Consider the following 19,421-nt stretch of genomic DNA (forward strand, 5'->3'; position numbering starts at 1 on the left):
CAACATCAATCTTTTTCATACAATCTCTTTATAAATTATTTAAAAAACCAAGAATATTTGTTATCTATGTATATAATGGTATTTGCTTATTTCTTATTTTTAAATTTCACCAATTTCTTGAAAACGATAGGTTCTCCACCCCAGAAAAATTAGGGCGTGGCACTCGACTCTAGGTGTCACCTTCGGATGCAGCTTTTGCGCGCGGCTGTGACGGGAATATAAAATATCTACGCGAGGGAACGCTTCTTTCTATCTTTCTCTCTCTCTTTCTGCCTCCCTCTTTCCTCCCTGGCGTTTCTCTCGAGTGTCCCAAGACGGCGGCGTGTGTGCCTGCCTTGTCACCGGCACAATGAGTCGAAGATTATCTACGATGGGATTCGCTGACATTACGACGCTCGCGACCAACCCCCTGCGCTTGTCCTCCGCCACTCCGTCGCCCCCTTTCGCGTCGAGCGCGAAAAGAAAGAAAGAAAGAAAGAACCCGCCGTAGTCTTCTTCTCTCCTCTCGGATTTGAGCTTCTGAACGGGAGGAGAGAAAATACATGATTTACGGCGACAGCGGTATTGTTCGTCGAAACGCGAAAAAGTCACCAGAGGCGGTGGAGCATCTCAACTTTTCACACCCCTTATGCGAACATTCGACGCGGGAGGGGAGAATAATTCAGAGAAATATGGTTCTCTTTTGGCGGTGTAAATTTTTATCGCTTGATCTATCGGTTCTAAAAAAAATGTTTAAAAGTATGCGCGATTTTCATCTTTTGCAGGACACAGCGGGGTGAACCAGCTGGGTGGTGTCTTCGTCGGCGGCCGGCCACTTCCGGACTCGACGCGGCAAAAGATCGTCGAGCTCGCACATTCGGGTGCGCGACCGTGCGACATCTCCAGGATACTGCAGGTCAGCAACGGCTGCGTCTCGAAGATCCTCGGCAGGTTGGTTGCAATATTGCTTATTCTATTTCAAGATATTTTTCCCTCCTACACTTGTCGATTCGAATTGCCGAATCGTATCCCAATTTAGACTCTTATTTTATAATTTTCCAAAAAAAGAAATGTGATTATATATTTATTATTCAAATATGTATTTTTTTTTTAATTCGAAAAAGTAAAAGAACATCGTAAAATTATAATAAAATTCAAACTGGTTAAGAGAAAGGTATAAGTAGGTTATTCAAACACTTTTATGTTATACATAGCCATTGTGTCATAAAAGGCGCAAACAAGGTATACTGTTCAATAACAGCTTTGCCCCCGCATTATGCAGCTCGATCCAAATTTAAACCGTAATATCGGGATGCTTGAGATAATGTCCTATTACCAATGTTGACTCTAGAGAATTCTTTTCTTACATTCCTACCGTATTGTACCGCAAATTATTATTATTGTAGGTACTATGAGACCGGATCTATAAGGCCGAGGGCAATTGGCGGCAGTAAACCGCGTGTGGCAACAGCGGAAGTCGTCAACAAGATCTCGATCTACAAAAACGAGTGCCCGTCGATCTTTGCGTGGGAGATTCGAGATCGCTTGCTGCAGGAAGGAGTGTGCACGAACGACAACATCCCGAGCGTAAGTACAGCCTTCAATATGTTCCAAGAGTCTTCTTGCTTTTACTTATATTAAACAAAAAAATGATTAACTGCTAGCTGAAAATTTATTTACTTTGCACAGTAAATAAATTGACCAATATAATAATGATTGGAAGAGAGTAAATATATAGATAATTTTTCTTATCTATATAAAAAACGATACGTTTCATCGAGTGCATAATGGAATTATTTATAAAAATTCCATTTAACTCGATTTATGCAAGATTATTCTGCATCATTCAAAGTTTCTCTGTTTTATTAAATCTGCTGCAAAAGGATGCTACGGCAGATTTTTCTGCCAGACCATAAAATACATCGCAAATTTAATGAAAATATTTACGTATATTTCCTTTAAGAAGCAATGAAAATATAGGGACCAAAATAATGAGGATTCGCGCCTCAGAAAAAAATCTTTTAATTGTTAATTTAAAACTCGCTGACCGATTACACGGCTCGACAGAAGTTTTCCGCGGAAGAATCGGTGTCGCGACGGCGACGACAATACAAAGCGCGTCGCAAAACAGCCGTAATGGAGCCTGACTTTCGGCGGGCGGGTGGAGGTTGTAAACGCGCAGGCGTATTGTCAACGGGGGCTTTGTCTCTACTCACACAAAACAGGATCGCATTTACATAGATAGCGCGAGTCGTACGCAGGACTAGAGAGGGAGGGGACGAGAGATGGAAATCAGTTTTCCGTGGGGTGGTTGTACAGAGGATGTTTATGCGAGCTGATGGACTCTCGGGCGACGTGTGCAAACTCCACCCCCTCGTCGCGGCTGATGTTAACACGAGGCGGTTAATCGCGCAAACGGATGACGGACGATTTGGCGTTAACCGGTTCCGCCCCGACGAGTCCCCCGTTTCCCCAACGCGAATTATTCTTCCCATCTCGCAATCGCGACATTCCATGAGATTCCGATAGAGAGTCTCGTCTGTCGTTGAAATGTCTATTGCACCGCTGCAACATGTTAACATTAAATGCAATTTTTTTCTTTTATATATATATTGCTTTGCAAGTATAGAGCTGCTAATTTTCGTCAGGAGAATAATGAAAGGTAAAGAGGAAAGAAGAGAGCGAAGAAAACTATTTCCTTTCTATTCGTATTTCTTGCATTTAAATCGTAAAAACCCGATGATTTTTTATAACTCGAAAGATATCCGGAGAAACGGAATTGTCCGCATATCTTTATTAAGAATGAATAAATGCAAAATTAGAAATTGAAGTGCAAATTGAATTTGAAATATATATATATATATATATATATATATACGATAGTTAATAGAGCGCATACGTTTACCGCGCGGAGAAGCGGTCCGCCGAAAAGGAACGTAATACCGATTCCTGTAGAATCAATTAAGAGATTGCTCGAGGACGGTCGACGCGCGGATCAAAAGAAAATTCTCTGACGTCTTCCTTTTTTTTATTTTTCTTTTTTTCCAACCTGTGGAGAGAGAGAAAGAGAGAGACCCTCCCCCCCTGGTCCCCCTCAACCCCGCGATACGTTCGTTCGGTGTTCACGACGACGGGGTTGGTTCCTCCCCGTATACCGCCGTTGCCATGGATATTTGCATGCGTCCAATAAACGGTGGCTAAGGGGCTCTCGACTCGCTTAGGGTAAAAAGCGAAAGAGGGTCGCTAAATTCTACCCTCCCCCTCCCCCTACATTGCCCTACGCCGTTCTTCCTTGTTTCTGTATGCGTCGCGTCTTCTTCGCTCTACTCGTCTTCCCTTGCCCAAGCTGGCTGGCTGGCTGACTCCCTCCCTCCCTCGCGTCTTCGTAACAACGCCGAGGTGTACACGAGCCACCCTCGTGAAGAGGCCACGGATGAAAGTCGCAGGGAGGTCGGAGGAGGGAAAGGATGACGGTAGAACCGAGAGAGCATTCTTATCGACGTGAGAAAAAAAGTGTCAAAGGCTCGCCCCTGAAAGAAAGCCGACGAGAGTTCATCTTCGCGGCTTTTTGTGCAGCCCTCTCCTCCTCCGTCGTCACGAATTTTAGCATCCGCGTCCAGAAAAATGGACCAAAGTTATTCGCTAAAATTGCGAATTTTAGGTCATTCTTAATTCTTTATGTATTTAATTCCATAATCCTGGAACACGTAACCCTGTAAAAAAATAGCACTTTATTTATATTATACATAGAGAGAATTTTCTTTCAGAATTTATCCTGAAAATCATGGTAATCGCGAGACAATATGGCTGATTATTATTTATCACAATAAAATATAAAATATGTTTGATTAATTTCACTAAAAATATAGTAAAATTTACTAAAAAAGTATGGTAAAATTAATAATTCTTTCCATACCATATTGTCCCACGATTACTATGATTTTCAGGGTAAATTCTAAGAGAAAATGTTCTCTGTATATTTATATATTATTTTAGCACTAATGATACATTTCGTATCCGTTCGATCTGTCCGCAAAACTTTTCGGCTATTTAGATGTAGATATATCGTCGGTGAAAAAAAGAAGTTTAAAAAATAGTATGTTACGGCGAGTCGTCAAAGGCGTGACTTTTAAGCATTTTAAGCGGTAACGAGGCGCCGACACAAACAGCGACGTTACAGAATTTCGCGTTTTAACAAATTATACAGGAGAGCTTGCGGATTCCGCAGAGCGCGCCTTCGGGGCGTTGAAGGCATCAAAGCCGGGCGCGTAATCCCGGCCGCGTTTGAGGATCTTGCGAACGCTTCTGAACTTGTTGTGGGCAAGATTAACGTTTCTTTAATGGTCCGTGTAATATTCCATTACGTACAGTTCGCTCGAGAATTATTGCGCCGCGCCGCGCCGGGGCGAAACGAGGCGTCGAACGAATCGAGAGCTAAAACGCGAAGCGATCGAACGGCCAGAAGGAATTTCAGTCTCACATTCAGTGAAGTCTTCGGATATTACATCGTCTCTTTTATAATTCCGAAAATGGATCAACGTCGCATCTCAACAAAATTGATATACATTGAAATATCGTTGAATAAAACTCAAAGACTTTATTTTGTCTTTGAGTGGGTGTAAAATTAATTTTGTGCTGATTTTTATGATAAAGTTTATGTATTGTTCTGATAAATGTGTATTTGTCTTCGAGAAAAGCGATATACATATATTTAATATCTATACATTATTTGCTATACTTTTTTACAAAGCTATTCAAAAGAATTAAAAAAAAATGATTATGTTGTCTTTGAATTTTTATCACATATCGCAAAATATCGCGGGAGTGCATCGAATTTTTACAAACGTGACATCCGTCGTCACATTCGAAAACTTCTGAACAGAATTCGCTTCTTAAACCAAAAGTATTCGGAAATCTTTCGACTTTGCTCTGAGGGGGAGCGAGATAATTCGCGAACGGGATTGATTCGAAAACGTTTCTACTCATTTTCTCTGATCCGTTTGTGCGTGACCGTCCATGTGCGGTCATGTGTACGTGTGGTAGACGATAGAAGACCTCAGTTCGAAGAGAAGGAAGGGGAGGAAAAAAAGAAAGAGGAAGAACGAGAGGAGGTACGCGAACGGAACGAAGGAACGTATTCCAGGCGAGCCGTGGTGATTGGGGGAAATTTCATTATTCTCAGACATTACCCCCGTTATTGTAATGCCATCAAATTGGATACGCTTGGTACACCTTGTGGAACGGGTGGAATATCTCGGGCTCTTTCCTCTTTTGCCGACTCTCTTTCTCTCTTCTTTCCGCTTTTTTTTTTTTTTTTTTTTTTTGCGTGAACGCCGAAACGAAGCTCACCCTGTTGCGGACTTTTTTTCATCTTGCTACAATAATATATTCTATATGTACATCTTGTTCGATTTAGCTAAACAAAATCGGAAGATACATTTTTTGTGTTTCAAACATTTTTATAAAAGAATTGTCCGTGTATCTCATGAACAAAATTTTCTTATGTGCGGACGTTGATTCGATTTTGGTTAAGCATCTCCAAGAATCTCGTTTTATCGTTAAAGAAACGTGATTTATTATTCACAAAGAAATTTCTTATCGTGATAAGCATTACAGCCTCTCTCTTGCATTATGTACAAGTTGACTGTTACGGTTCTTTCTATTTTTCAAAAGCACAATTTAATTTTTTTAGCTGTTACAATTATTATATCTTAATTATTCTCTATCTTTTCGACATTTTGCGAAAATGTTGCAACAACCGGATTAAGTAATATTGTGCGAGAGCAACAGTTTTGTGTAGAACGGGCGTCCGATCGCATTCATCCTCTTTCGCGAGAAAGTTGAACGCGCGCGGAATTGTCGAATCGAGCCAATGGCTCGACAAACCAGTAAAGCCCGCAGGACGCGGAGACGGATTCGAAATGTCCTGCGGAGCTCCCGCTATCCGTTTCGTCGTGGAATACCGTTTCGGTCCCTGCCGGATTTGAATCTGGCACCCGGCGTGGCGGACGCGTTATTGGTTTACTCGCGCCACTGGCTTCGGGATGCCGACAGCGGTTCTCATTCGAGAACGAGGAAGAATTGCCTGTGAATCGGTCATTTTCGAAGGACGATGTAAATTTTTTTTTTTTTTTTCAGTCAGCACAAATAATTCTGCGAGAGAGAGAGAAAAAAATTAGAAAGTTAAATATTTCCTTCAGCCTGTCTATTTACAACTGTTTACATAATTATCATTTTTGAAATTTTTTTTCATACTTTTTGTTATAAATTTTTGAAAATTTTAATATCTCGTTATTATAATACCTTATAGTTGATGATAAATTATCGATAATATTATAGAGGAAGCTGAAGCTCACTTAAATTGTTTATCAATTAGAATTGTAGTAAATTTGCAAATCATACTTTTGAGAGATCAAAGGTGCGTTTCTTTTTATAAAATATGATATAGAATAACTAAGAGCGTCACTGCGGAACGAGATTACATTCGTTGACCAGAAAGGCCATGCGCGTCCATTCCAAGGGCTGACGTTGACATCTCGCTCCCATCGAGCATCTCCATATCGCGCGCATCTTTCCTACAACATAAGAATACATCAGTATTTCGCCAAACTACTCGCTTATAATCATATTGGTATAATCCATTGAATTCATTATTTTACACCTATAATATTTGAAAGTCTTCTTCATCAAGAAATTGATACGGATTTTGAAAAAAACGTAAATCGCGTGAGAAACTTTGTGACATAACAAATATACACCAATAATATCAGCTTTTAATTGACATTATATTTGTTGATATTTTGAAGAAGATAATGCGAATCGTATATAAATGTCACATATAAAAATCTCATTCTATTTAAAGGCAATATATTCATACTTTATTAGCAGCGTGCCTTTTTGTTCTTCGTTGCTTCTCGTACAATTTGAATTCTCGAGCTCGCCGCGATTTTGCGAAACCATCCGCGATTCAATTTATCTGGCGTCCACTTTTTTGCAAAAGTGCGCCTCGATGACAACATTCGTCATCCGCGGAGAACCCGCTGTCAAGCGAGAGGAGCGTCGCTGCGCCGACGAGATTACATTTGTCGAGGTGGCCAGCACCGTCGTTCCGGCTGGTTCCAGGCAGAGTCCGATCCCGCAGGATGGTGGAGGGAAAGGGAAGAGGGGAAAGGGTTGGATGTCAATGCCGCACCGTCGCCGCCGCCCAACCCTTTTAGTACGCGAAATCGCGCGATATACAGGCCAGCCGCTCCCATTCCCTCGACGCAAGGGTGGAAAATCACGGGTACCACGAGAGAATCGGAATGGGAGGAGGCGAGCAGGGTCTCCCGAGCGATGGCTGTGCGCTGTCCCTGTAATTAATAGTCACCCACCGCCGACGGACGGCCCGAGAATCGAGTATACACGCTGTATCCGCGTGTCGGAGCGAATCGGACAATTGTTTAAGCGAGTGGCCATCTCCCTGTCGACGTCTCCATCTATTCAAAGAACGCCCTCGACCGCGCGTTACCGTTTGTGACATAATAACTTCGGAAATGAAATAATCTCGCATATAAGAGTCGATCATCATCAGACGTTACGAGTAAAAGAAGAATAAATATTTGACGAGATAAGACGGTATAAAATTTATTCGAGGAAATTTTCGAATATCTTACTATTTATCAAAGAAATCGAATTATTATAAATTCTCGTTACCGCATTCATCTTATTTCGTTACGAAGAGCCAATCGCGAGCATAGGAAATTAATTCCGCAGCCCGACGCGCGACGGGTGATTAAAAGGAAGGTCTTCCAGCTCGCGCGTGGAAGAAAAAGACTTGAGCGGCGAGAAGGATTCGTTCTCGGTAAGAGGAGGAACGCGGAAGGGTAGCGGGCATCGAGAGAAAGAACGGAGAACGGTCGAGGATGGAAAGAGGGGCGAAAGGGAAAAGAAGGAGTGCCCGAGGGATCGAGGGGAAGAGAGTGGAAGTTAGTGGTGGCTCGGTGAGAAATACATAATGCAGTAGCCGGACGTCTCCGACACCCCCTAACTCACCCTTCTCCGGGAAGAAGGGCGAAGAAGAGGGTTGATGCTGCTACCGCTGCCGCGAGAAAGAGAGCGCGCGAGAGAGAGAGAGAGAGAGAGAGAGAGAGGGAGAGAAAGAGAGTATGTAGAGGAGAGAGGTTGGCCACGGCGACGATGGTGTTGGTGATGGTGTAGGTGAAGGAGAAGGAAGAGGACGGGAGGGGGAGGGTTGGTAGAGCGCGCGCGAGTGTACGAAGGGGTGCATTGATTTACGCAGCCGGGGCAAGGCGAGGGTGTCTCCAAGGCGGACGTGCAGGGGCCAACAATTCACTCGCCTCGGGTTCCAGGAACCATCCATTACTTTGGTTCTTCCACCGCCACCCCCTAGAGCTGTCTCCCCCGGCATTGTTGCGGTTACTTACCGCGTCCATCGAGAACGTAGCTATTGTCACGAGCAAGTCGCGTGGCTCGCCGGTCTCTGCTAAACGCCGCTCGTGTCTTCGCGTGACGTCACCGGTGACATTGATTCGATGAAGAATTGGATCTTGCGACTTACGAGAATAAGAATAATTTATTCTTTCTTCTCTGTTAACATAAATGTCGAATTAAAAGGTAGTCGACGTGTTTCGAACGTTGATTATTTAATTGCGCTATTAGATTATGTAATTCGCATTGAAGAAAGTCATAGAAAAAAACTCTTGAACTTTAAGAATTGAAGCTGATTTCGTCTATTAAAAAAATAGTGTATGCATAAATTGATTTTTCTAATGAAATAAAAGTAATAGGCAGATTAAATTTATATCGGTTCTGATAAAGTGCAGCATATTTAATTGCTGAGAAGTAAAACTATGCCCAAGAAAAAGAGGAATCTGTGTCAGTTTTGACAATCTCCAACTTTAATCAATTTTTAGAGATATTATATTATATCTTTTCATAGATATATTATATTATATCTAGAATATTTCTAAGTATAAATTATTAACAAAAAAAAAGATCATACATAAATTTTTTGAGAATATATGTTATATAGGATATTCAATAATAATATAAATAATTAGAAGACTTGTTCGAATGGAGGACAATCGATCGAGGATATTCTATTCTCGATGACAGGCGGTCAAGAAATATGTACGGATGAAAAAAGCAGATTTCTCTTTGATAGAAAGAGGAGGGAGAAGGAGGGGGATAGCTCTCTCTGTCCAAGTGGTTAACGTCATTTTAACCGCTGACTGCTCTCGCAACCCTATCCGCGTTCCGGCGTCGCTGTTCGGGTTCATCCACCGTGCACCGACTGTCCCGTCCAATCAGGTCATCGTCATCGTCATCGCGTCGTTGCTGAGCCGCGTGAACCATACTCGTATACGCGAACTGTACGGATGTGCGGCTAAAGAATATCGACTTTCAGCCTTCCCGGCCGACGACTATCGGACGTTGGAATCTCTCTCCGTGGCAGAGTCCCTTTTTTTCAAAACTGGTACGTGTTCCTCCTCTCGTCAAGCCTCGCCTCTTTTCCTATCCCCGCATCTCCGATATTCCCGCGAGAAAGAGAGTTCTTTTGCATCGTCGTGCTTCTCCTTTACGCCGTGCTTCCCAAATACGACCGGCCATCCGATCGATCGATCATTCTCTCTTTCGCGTTGATCGTCAAACTTGCGCGAGACCAGTTCTTCGATCGATACTGGTGCACGTAACCGAAATATGGAGTCTGTAATATCCGCCTCTTTCTCAAGAAACATCGAGAGCAGTTTAAAATCCAGACGTACATTTATCTTCATTTATTAGTTTTATGTTAAAACGCTCATCGGGCGCCGCGTGGCAGGTTCGTTAAACGTTGGCAAAATGGGACACGTGGCAACCTCTGGAGCTGGAGCGTCCTCCCTCCTTTCCCCGGGCTCGCTTCAGTAATCATCGTCCTCCGGTCCGTGGATCCTCGCAAGAATCCGAAGGAGCCGGGGGGTTGCTGCTGGTACGTGGTACTCGCTCGCTCGAGAGCAGGCAATAACGGTGCGACGCGTGGCGTCCACGCCACCCCCGTGCTCCCTTGGATAAGGGAACCCCCGGCGCGCTGCTAAATACCGAGTGCCCCTCTCGGACGACGAGCGCCACCGATGGCGGTGACTCGACCACCCCTTCTTCGCCGCCTTCACCGAGGTAGTCCCTTATATCGGTGAGAGCGGCTACCCTCGGCCGTTCCAGATTAAAAGCTGTGATTATACGTGGCATCAGACACCCTTCCTCCCTCCCCTTCTGTCTCTGACTCTCTTACTCCGCGCTTCTTTTTTCCCCCCTTCTGTCCTTTTTCCGCCGCCGCCGCTCTTGTATTTTGAAATCGCCTCTACTCGCCACCCTATGCCTCCTTCTCTCTTTCTCTTCCGTTCTGTATTTCACTCTCCCCGTGGCTCTTTCTGTTTAAATTGCGAATACCGCGCGTTCCTCTCGGCTTCTATTTAAATGTAATTTGTATCTTGCGAGCGCGCGACCATTCGACTCCTCTCGTCTCCCTGAATCTCTCTTGTTTCTCTCGCTATCCATCCGCACGCGACTAAACACGTGTGTTCGGACGATGAGTCTTTTTTTCATATATTCTATTGAGTTTATACTAAATAAGACACACCAATTAATATTCGTAATTTTTATCGTGTAATAGCCGTTTTTATTATATAAGAATGGCAATATATTTTTCTTATACAATAAAACCACAACTTTTATTATAACATAATAATTATAATTTTCGCAGTGTATAATTTTCATAAGTACATACAATCTTTTTACCATATCATCTCTCAATTATGATCTTTATTATATAAAATAATTCTGGGATACACATGGATCGTTCTAAAAAAAACCATTGAAAATAGGAAAGCGTATTTAAAAATCTTATAATCACTTCAATATCTAGTTGAAACATCAATATATAACACCCTTTTTATTTACATATCCAAATAAATTTTTTTATCATGGATTGGAGAAAGAAAAAATTAAATATACTTATTTTGAAATATATTATTATACCAAAAATAATTTTAGAGAGAAAGAACTAAAAATATGAATAAAAAGAACTGAAACAAAATTTTAAATATAATTCAATTGTAAATAATTACTTTAACAATTTGACTTTTTATCATATGTATTTTTAATTAATTTTTTATCCATTTCACAATATTTCTTATCTCGCATCAACGTTTCATTATTCTCCTCTCTCCTTTTTCTCTCGCTTTCTCTCTCTCTTCGTACCGATAATATTCCACACTACCAGGATACGATCCACGACGTGGGGCTAGGACCGCACTAAGTTTCTTGGTGGTCCGTACGATAAATCAAACCGACTATGATAACTCCTGGAATAATGGCTCGCGAGATAACGATACACCGGGTGGAATCGTCTCCGTCGTCTGGAATTGGCTCGGATACTTTCGCGCCTCGTTCGCACGTTATGCTATTCCACTGTGTCTCAAACTTTTGATTTAAGAGTAATAATAATTGCATCTTCCGTCGTTAATTAAAAATTTTAACTCGAATCATTTTACTTATCATCAGTGATTATCGCTGACTGCAATATTTTCGTGTCGTCTATCTTTTGATTTCTCAAGAATTTAATACGAGTTATTACATATGTACTGCTTGTAGTGTATTTTATTAATTTCCAAATTTTCGTAAAGTATAATAGATAAGATGAAATAAAAAGACAGATGACATTGAAAATTACACGCTGATCTGTTATTCGTCCCAGTGAATGAAGGAGCGACATGAATATTTCGAGTTATCAGATCGAATTAACTGGGGTCCCGCTAACGCACGACTGTCACACACGCGCATAATAGAGACGTCAGCCTCTACGATCGCTTCTCTCGCAGTTTTTTTTTTTTCTTTTTTTCTTTCGTCTCCAATCTGATCCCAGCAGAATTTCCCACGCGACCCGGGACGGTGACTCTTTGTACGACAACGTTGCGCTACATTGCGAAGGGTGCAGAATTTATACTAGAAATCCCCGTATCGGGCGGGGGCCGCGTGGCGCGCCTGTTACTGCACTTTTTCGGATCTCCGAATTGGTTACGATCGTAATTGCGAGAATAATCGCCGAGAAATTGCGCGCCTTTCTTTGCCGCATCGTATCGCCGTGTCCCGATCGTCATGGTATATTAATTCCAATAGAGAAGGAAAAGGAATTTTAAAGCTTACTTCTCCTTAGCCTCATGACAGTTTTTGTACACAGAGATTTTTCTCTTAGAAAATCTCTTACCTTGATTTAGAAGAATTTTATGAGAATTTCTCTGATTGATATTTATCACAATAAAAATAATAATACCTATCACAATTTACAATGCAGTTTAGTAAAATTAATCAAACGTGTTATATATTTTATTGTGATAGATATTATTAGAGAAATTCTCATAAAATTCTTTCCATACCATATTGTCCCACGATTATCATGATTTTCAGGGTAAATTCTAAGAGAAAATTCCCTCTGTGTATATATATTTTATTTCAGTATTTTTATTATAATTTATTATACCAGAATTTATTATAGTCCTCAATATATGAGGACATTAATTATATCAGAATTTATTAAGAATATTTTTCTTATTTTTTGACAAAGAGTGTAAAAAAAATTGACAAACAATTTGATTATATAAAAATCTTATTTAATCGTAATTATAACATAGAGAGAGAGAGAGAGAGAGAGAGAGAGAGAGAGAGAGAGATAAATGCAACGCGAACGATACTGTCATTATTTCGAGGACCCATGATTTCGAGGCTCGTGCGAGAGGTCGTCGCGTCCACCTCTATTCTCTCGATCGACACAGGGGTGGCTTAATGACAGGTTATAGCATTTTGCTCACTTTCGACTTCGTGCATACGTTATACGAGCGCGTTTCCTGTATGCGAGCAGGATGTCGCCAGGCAGCACGTGCCCAAGTATCCTCGCATCCCCATAGCTTCCCGGAGATATAATATGCGAGTAATGTAAGTCCCGATTAACGCGCCGTGTCAATGGAGAGATCATAGATTTCATAGCGCTGCCCGTCTCCATCTCGTTAAAATCCGATTATCACGGCTTTAATTCATCACGATACTCTTCTCTATAAAATTACATCGTGCTTTGAAAATACGCGAAGGGAATACGTGATTTAATTTGTATTGTTATACAAAGAATCGTACGTAAAATTATATTTCTCGCCAAGAGAAGCATCTTCTATTTCTTTATAGATATATAACGTAAGAAATAATATTTTTGTGAACATATCCTTTATCACCATTGTTAGGTAACTTTTAATACAAGATCCTAATTAAATTATACATATTATTACATTTATTATTTTTCACACGTTCCTTTTCCTTGTTGTACAGAATAAAATGAAGGATTTATATCCCTCTTTAGGTATTTAACACTGACGCATTTGCAAACTGCTTTTTGTATCTCCTCCGAGTGTGCTCCCTGACTTTTGAATAAGTTTTATGAAGTGCTGCTGATTACGCGTGTCGAATCGCCCGGCTATTATCTCCAGGATGTTTTCGCGATAATAAAGCCGTGCTGTATGGCGGGCTCGTTCGGACCCCCAGGATAACGGAAGTAGTCTGAATGGAGAGGAAAAGAGAAAGTCGCGGCACCCTCGTGTTCTCTCCTTCCGCTCTCTTCACGGTTAACACCCTCGTCTCATACATACATATGAACGAGCCCGTGGCAGGAAATACGCGACTACCGCGAATAAGCACTCGTAAAAATTGCAGCCGCACTCTCTCTCTCTCTCTACGCAGACTCCCGACGCGTTAAAAGATAATACACGCACTATTACGTGTGTAGGCTACGTATAATATCTTACGACGGTGATTAAAAATATCCTCCCTTTTTGCCGAAATCATTTTTAGCGAAATCATCGTTTAAGTTAAATTTTTCCGGATTAAAAAATAGAGATTTATTTTGACTGATATGTTAATTCAATCTTTCTACTAAATTTGCATCCGTAGGAAGAATCGCGTATTTATCCTGAAAGGAATATTAATGATGTATAATAGATGCAATTGTACAAGATTTTTTATATCTCTTTTATAGATCGTTAAAGCGCGGTTTGCTCGAAAAATCGTGCTGATTCTCGCGGCAAAAGAGATTTCCCGTCGGACAACTATCGCGGTGATGTCACGTGAGAGCAATATTATGACGTCTCTATCCAGCACCCTCTTTAAGAGATCGGCCACCCTCGAGCTTTTCACGCTTCATGCTAATTTCATCGATCCAATGCCGGCTTCTTCCTCTCGCGTCGCGTTTTAAGCCCTCGCCGCGTGTCCGCCTTTGTGCGCACAAGGATGAAGGATAATATCTACGCTCCTTTTATACACTATTCGCGTATCACATCGCTCAGCTCTATAACCGTGCAGAAATGTGTCGAGAATCCCATTGTCGGCGATGAGCCAATAAAACACACGAGTCCTCGTCCGCGTGTCTTTCGTTATCTATCCCATCTCGATGCCAGTGTTTAGATGATACAGTGAATTAATTTCCGCCAATAAATAACTCTCAAAGGAGAGTACATTTATGCTTTTATGTCCACTTTTATTAGCGAGTCCTCCACGTTTCATAAAAGTCAGCTCTATAAAAACAAACAATCTGTCATTAAAATTTAATTCGGAAGTAGAGTAGCTTATATTATGCGTCTAGAAGAACCTTTCTATATCTTCGAGATCGGTCCAAGAAGGAAGTGTCTCGAAGTATCGCAAGTGCCTGCCTGGCTTACCACAAAAGCGGGTCCATTGTGGTATCGATTTCCACAACGATCTTCAGGAATAATAACGGGGGTGACATACGTCGTAAATATATCGCAACGGCTGAGAAGCAACCAGCACGATATTTGCGGTTGACGTCAATCAAAAAACGGTCAAACAGTCCGGACACTCGATGTCACGTGAGGCGCCGATTGTCCCTTGACAGGCAGCCGTCGCTCGTCGGGTTTCTGGCTTTGTCGCCAAGTGCTTTCTTTGTGCGGCAACGACTTTTCATTGTCGATCGATTTTAACATCGGCCACTAACTTTGCAAGCGCAGGGATCATCGAGGAACCGGCTTACCTAATCGAAAAGATTGCCCAATGAATTTTTCTACACTGAGAGAATTTTCTCTTAGAATTTGCCCTGAAAATCATGGTAATCGTGGGACAATATATGGTATGGAAAGAATTTTATGAGAATTTCTCCGATTAATATTTATCACAATAAAAATAATATCTATCTGCATTATTAAAAAATTTAAAAATAAAACTGGCTAACATTTCGCAGAGGTAAATCAATCATTAATCTATTATCAAAGCTAAGGTAAAATGTTATTCAAAAACTAAACTGCATAGTAAAATTAATCAAACATATTTTATATTTTATTGTAATAGATATTATTATTTTTATTGTGATAAATATCAGAGAAATTCTCATAAAATTCTTTCCATACCATATTGTCCCACGATTACTATGATTTTCAGGATAAATTCTAACAATAAGAGAAAATTCTCTCTGTGTACGCTCCGATAAGAACGCATAGTAAATTTGGTCATTAAAATTAAAATTAAAAAATAAAACATTTTGTTCTCCATTTTACGTGATATTTTTTCTAAAATATTTATCGCGTTTTATTAATAAATATAGTCACATTTTTACCAATAAATTCAGATTGAAAGCATATATGTCATCACTAATTAAAGATCTCTCAGAAATGTATAATTAAACCGAATGTAATCCCGATTTCGCTCTCGGCGCGTCGTCTATCGGTCATCTATTCGGATCCTGTCTTACATCACGGAGATTGTTAATTTGCTGACTGAAGGCATTTGAATCTTCGGAGGATCGAGGAGAGACAGGATGTTTTGGACATCGGACGTGGATGTCGGAGACAAGACGAGGGGAGAGTGTCGGTGACGTCTCTTTCGCGTCAGCGACACGGAGAGACACGACGAGATCGTGCTCGGTTGTGGTGGTGATGGTGACGGTGGCCGTCGTGGGCGCCGAGGGGGATGACGCTCTGGCTCCTGCTCCGGTGGTGGGTCCGAGATGTCAGCTCGTTTCAATGCCGTGGAACCCTGACACCGGGTCTAACAAACCCCAGGGAACGAATATCTCCTATGACCGATCCGGTGTTCTGTCACCGGTATTCGCCGGCCTCCGCCTTTCTCGTCTTTCTCTCCTTCTAATCCGACGCGTGCAATAAAACATAATCGAGATGCAATGGATAATTGTAAAAAATTTCTTTATACGCGATTTTTTAATAACATCTTACTTTAGCTTTGATAATAGATTAATGATTGATTTATCTCTGCGAAATGTTGGCTAGTTTTATTTTTTAATTTTTTAATAATTGATAAAAATTATGATTGTTTGAAAAATTTTATTAAAAAATTCTTGACATCTTCCAAAAAAAGTTTTATTAAGTATAAAAAACAGGAATCTCTCTCTCTCTCTTTCTTTCTCCAAAATATGGGACATCAATTTTACGTCTTTGTTATATGAAAATTCCTAATAATTTTCTTATTTTACAATTAGAATTTATTTGAGTCATAATACTTTTTGATTAATTTTTTGAAAAGCTATTTCTCGCTCTTGAAATTTTCAAAAAAATTTTAATTAAATAAAGTATTTAACTCATTGGAATTTAAAAAATTTCCATCCGGGAATTGAAAAATTATTAAAATTCTTTTCAAAATATATCTGGAAATCTAGAACTTTTTACAATAAAAAGTCAAGTCTTTACTAATTGTATCTAAATTTGGAAAACGTGCGATTTAGAATTCGTTTTGTTTTAATAAAAATGTCGGATCTCTAATATAACTTGGGAAGTAGAGAAAAAAAATGTATTCGAGACTTATCAAAAAATTAGTCATTTATAAATTAGAATTGGAAAATGTATAACAATTTGATATTTTTATGCCACAAATAGTGTTCTCAAAAAATAATATCCCTACATCCAACATTAAAATGAATTTTCTATCGAAAGAACTTTTGTTAAGCTATTAAATCTCGATACTTTTAACGATGCGAAAACGGCTCAAATTGAAAAGTTTGACATTTTATTACGCTCTTAATACAGCATCGATTGCCACGATGTGCGTAACGTAATACAAGAATGCAAGGAAATAAATTGCAAAACTCTCGGCAGCAGGAGGACGTACCGCTTAGTTTCGTGAAAATTCTTTTACGACTTTGTCGGGATTTATACGAGCTGTAAGTGACAGAAGCGACGAAGGCAGCCTGCAGAAGAAGACAAATAAAAGATATACGAAAATAAAAAGAGCAACTCCGTCTTAAAGGACATCGTAAATTTTTCGCGCCCGTAGATATTTCATCGCTCTCGTATTCGCACATACACGCGCAAAATAGTTACACTACCTATATATTGTGTAATAAATAAAAACAAATTGTTAACTTTATGTTACGCAAGTAGGAATTCAATTCAAAATTTATAAGCAAAAATTAAATATCATAAGAATTATGTGTGTGCATCGGAAAATAATTATTTAAAAGATGACAGGGAGAAATCTAATAATAAAAAATCCCTAGTAAATTTTTCAGAGTACTTTGAACTTTCTTAAAGACTAAATGACACAATGATATGTCGTTTTCGGTATCTTTACTCGCGATATACATATGTAATACGTGTAATGCGAAATTTGTTCTCGCGGAAATTCTCATATCGCAGGAGTATCGAACACGATAGACTGTGGCGTTATCGCACTTGAGAGCGATCGCGAGTTTCGGTATATGCGAGTACGGCGCGTAGGGAACGTAAACTCGCGCGTCGCGAATGCGCGAGTGCGTACTTACGTCGGTAGAAGCCAAGTCCCCTTGGAGTGGCGCGGAGACGGATATAATTGAAGGCGGAGGTAATTAACTCCCTCGTGCCGCGTCGGCAGCCGCTCACCGCATCGTTTTAATTACCGCTCTCGTCGCATTTCATCGGGCAGAAGCGCCTCCACGCCTCTCCCCCTCCCTCCCAGGGAGAGAATCTTCATCATATTCTCCGCACATTTCGTGTTTATAATAAATCTGATATCGCAAAGAGAGAAAGGTAGATAGAGAAAGGAAGAGATGTGTAGAATATGTCACTTCCTTAAAAAATTAAATCTTTTTTTTTTTCCTATATTTTCTTGCCATTTGAAACTTTTAGATGAGAAAGAAAGAGAAAGTAATTTAATTGAACCAAAGAGATGCAATTAGAAAGAAAAGCAATAAAATTTCATATAAGAAAGCTAGTAAAAAATGTAAGATTGATTAAATTTAATTTGATTTAATTTCAAGCTTTTATCTTCATTTTCTACATAGTGGTGTCACTTGATAATATTACTGTATGCATTCATGATAGATACAAGATCTTAATTTGTTTTTATTTCTTTGTATTCATTGGCGCAATGAAAATTGTACCGTGTGCACCCCTTTTTCGCAAGAAGCATCGCAAAATACACGATACACGAATGAGTTAGTTAAGCTCTCACTCAATGTAACGGTTGTACGTTCATTTAATTATGCCGGGGCGTATAGTTAACCTGTTTTATACATCGGTAAATATATTCTGGTTCCAGGTGTCCTCGATCAACAGGGTACTGAGAAATCTGGCCGCGCAGAAGGAGCAGAGGCAACAGCCGGGGGTGGGCGCCGTGGGGGTTGGCGTCGGTGCCGGCAGTCCGGCGGAGAGTGTTTACGATAAACTCAGGCTATTAAACGGACAAACCACCGGCTGGCCGCGTCCCAATCCCTGGTAAAACTAAAATTCAAATACACTCAGTACTTGATATAATATACAGCATTGTGTAGAATATACATATATTGTATGACGTACAATTCAATCAACAAAAAGGAGATAATAATTTCTTAGTTTTTTTTTTTTTTTTTTTTTTTTTCTAACATGTCATATATCACTATAGCATATGTATTAGTTATAATATATAGTAATATGTTAAAATAATCTCTTATAACTTTTATTTAACTTTTATTATTAAGATGATTATCTTACATTTCTCGAAATTGTGACATAATGAAAATAAGAATTTTTTATTCAGCATGAAAAAATTATTGGAAATAAGTATTTTCTATTTAAATTAAATAATGTTTTTGCTGAATATACGTAATCGAAGGCAAGAAATATTTTTTTGTTCAATTTTTTATTTAATTTTTAATTCTAAAAAAGATTTTGTAGATAATTAATGTGATGACAAAAAAATATACAAGTAAATTATATATTAAGATTGAGACCCTGAGAAGACCTTGCAATAAATTGCACTTGTCATATATATCTTTGCTAAGAGCAAATTATTATTTATCATTTTAGGTATCCATCGAGTGCGGGAAGCCCTTTTTCATCGATACAATCTAGTTTGAGCCCGAGCCATTGTTCATCTCTGCCACCAGATCCAGCGGACATATTGCACGCGAAAAAAGGTAAGTCTACATCTTCATAATTCGTGACATT

At 39.9% G+C, this 19,421-nt stretch overlaps 1 protein-coding gene across 5 annotated transcripts in view; it reads left to right on the top strand.

Moving 5' to 3' along the window:
- Positions 1-19,421, top strand: part of LOC145936196 (paired box protein Pax-6) — a 128,594-nt gene that overhangs the window by 31,415 nt on the left and 77,758 nt on the right. For 4 of the 5 annotated variants that reach the window (XR_014425337.1, XM_083038127.1, XM_083038130.1 and 1 more), the window contains 4 exons: positions 765-929; positions 1,382-1,566; positions 18,535-18,710; positions 19,281-19,390. Coding sequence is in view for 4 of the 5 variants with exons in the window: in XM_083038127.1 (XP_082894253.1) it covers positions 765-929; positions 1,382-1,566; positions 18,535-18,710; positions 19,281-19,390 (636 nt within the window). In the remaining variant the exon portion in view is untranslated. Of the gene's footprint in view, positions 1-764; positions 931-1,381; positions 1,567-18,534; positions 18,711-19,280; positions 19,391-19,421 lie in introns of all 5 variants that reach the window. The other variant, XM_083038129.1, reaches the window with a different exon arrangement.

Source organism: Prenolepis imparis, unplaced genomic scaffold (genome assembly GCF_030444845.1).
Source record: "Prenolepis imparis isolate NDT839.2.m4 unplaced genomic scaffold, iyPreImpa1.0 SCAF_5, whole genome shotgun sequence".
NCBI lineage: Eukaryota > Metazoa > Arthropoda > Insecta > Hymenoptera > Formicidae > Prenolepis > Prenolepis imparis.